The 1,311-nt window shown below is 42.0% G+C and overlaps 1 protein-coding gene across 1 annotated transcript; it reads right to left on the reverse strand.

Annotated features, from left to right (window-relative positions):
- Positions 1 to 15: 15 nt before the first annotated feature.
- On the reverse strand, positions 16 to 1,083 carry LOC107694727 (tetratricopeptide repeat protein 14-like; the record flags this gene model as incomplete). Its single annotated transcript, XM_016494411.1, has 2 exons — positions 538 to 1,083; positions 16 to 157 (listed from the first exon to the last, which is right to left on the reverse strand). Coding segments are annotated over exons 1-2 (276 nt in total), but the record flags the coding sequence as incomplete, so codon positions are not given.
- Between the last annotated feature and the right edge of the window lie 228 nt (positions 1,084 to 1,311).

Raw genomic sequence — 1,311 nt, forward strand, 5'->3', positions numbered from 1 at the left:
GCCTTTGAATTTCACTAGAAATGAATGAGGCCGTTCACCTCCAGGTTCCTCCTGCCGTTCATCTGCTGGTGTAGAGGTCTTCCACGACGCTGCAAACAGAAGATCAGCTTTCCTTGCTATGAACTGCTCCAGGACAGGACTCGCCTCTTCTGGATCCCTGTTTCAAACCAATGACATGACGCTCATTTATTGGCAATACATTATCAAAATGTTATACGAATAATATTCTCACTTGACAAATGGTCTATGGAAGAACTGTTACCGCTCCGGGATAAAAAAAAAGTCACTTTTTCATCTCACAATTCAGAGTTTTTTCTCTCAGTTCTCAGATATAAACTGAGAACTGCAAGAACTCCAAGCACTTCTGAGAAGAAACGGTACGGAACAGAACAGCGCGAACATTCTGTTAAATATCTCCACAGAAGAAAACCAGTCGCACACGTCTGTAGCCACGTGCAGGTGAGTAATTAATGCAACACAAGTATGATATGAGGGATACAAATAATCACGTGCAGCTATTATCAAGTCGTCTCTTACCTTTGATTGGGAGTTTTGGAGAGATCAGCAGCCACACGTTTAAAGTCTGGGTTCTCACTTTGCTCGCATTTTAACAGCGCCAGCAGGTTCTCCCCATGATACGACACGGACTGTCTGAGCAAGTCTCTCTCCATCACCACATAGTTACACTCCACGCGTGCAGGAATAGTACTGTATTAGCAGCGACTGGGATTAAAAGAAGACTTGTACTACCTGACTGACTAAGTGATCAGTGGAGCTTGCGGATATTTGCTGAGACTCGAGAAGTTATACAAGTGTGTGAGTTTGAGCAGAAATAAGCGCAGCTGTAAACGTGCTCGTGCCAAACGCGAGACGTAGAAACCGGAAGCGAACCGGAAGAACGCCTTGACTTTAACCATTTTGGGGCATCTTTAAAAATATATATTTGTTCAGTTCGTCGACAATGCATTAACGCAGCTATTTAAAATGCTGTTGGTTTTGCTTGAACGGAAGCATTCGCCAAACAAGAAAAGCACGAGAGGCGGTAGTTAACGTGACACGTTTAGTCGTTGAAGTCGGTGATAAAAAAACAACAACATTAGGTCCGGTGGTTTTCAAAATAAAAGCACTCCTACAAAAACACAAAATACAATCAACAAAATAGTTCACGCTTGCACGCACACACACACAAACGTTTACTGAGCTATCTAAATGGGGACTTTACATAGACATTGTTTTTATATATAGATAGTTACATTTACATTTAGTCATTTAGCAGACGCTTTTATCCAAAGCGATCTACAAATTAGGACA

The sequence above is a fragment of the Sinocyclocheilus anshuiensis genome, unplaced genomic scaffold (genome assembly GCF_001515605.1).
Source record: "Sinocyclocheilus anshuiensis isolate Anshui unplaced genomic scaffold, SAMN03320099.WGS_v1.1 scaffold10345, whole genome shotgun sequence".
In the NCBI taxonomy this organism is placed as follows: Eukaryota; Metazoa; Chordata; class Actinopteri; order Cypriniformes; family Cyprinidae; genus Sinocyclocheilus; species Sinocyclocheilus anshuiensis.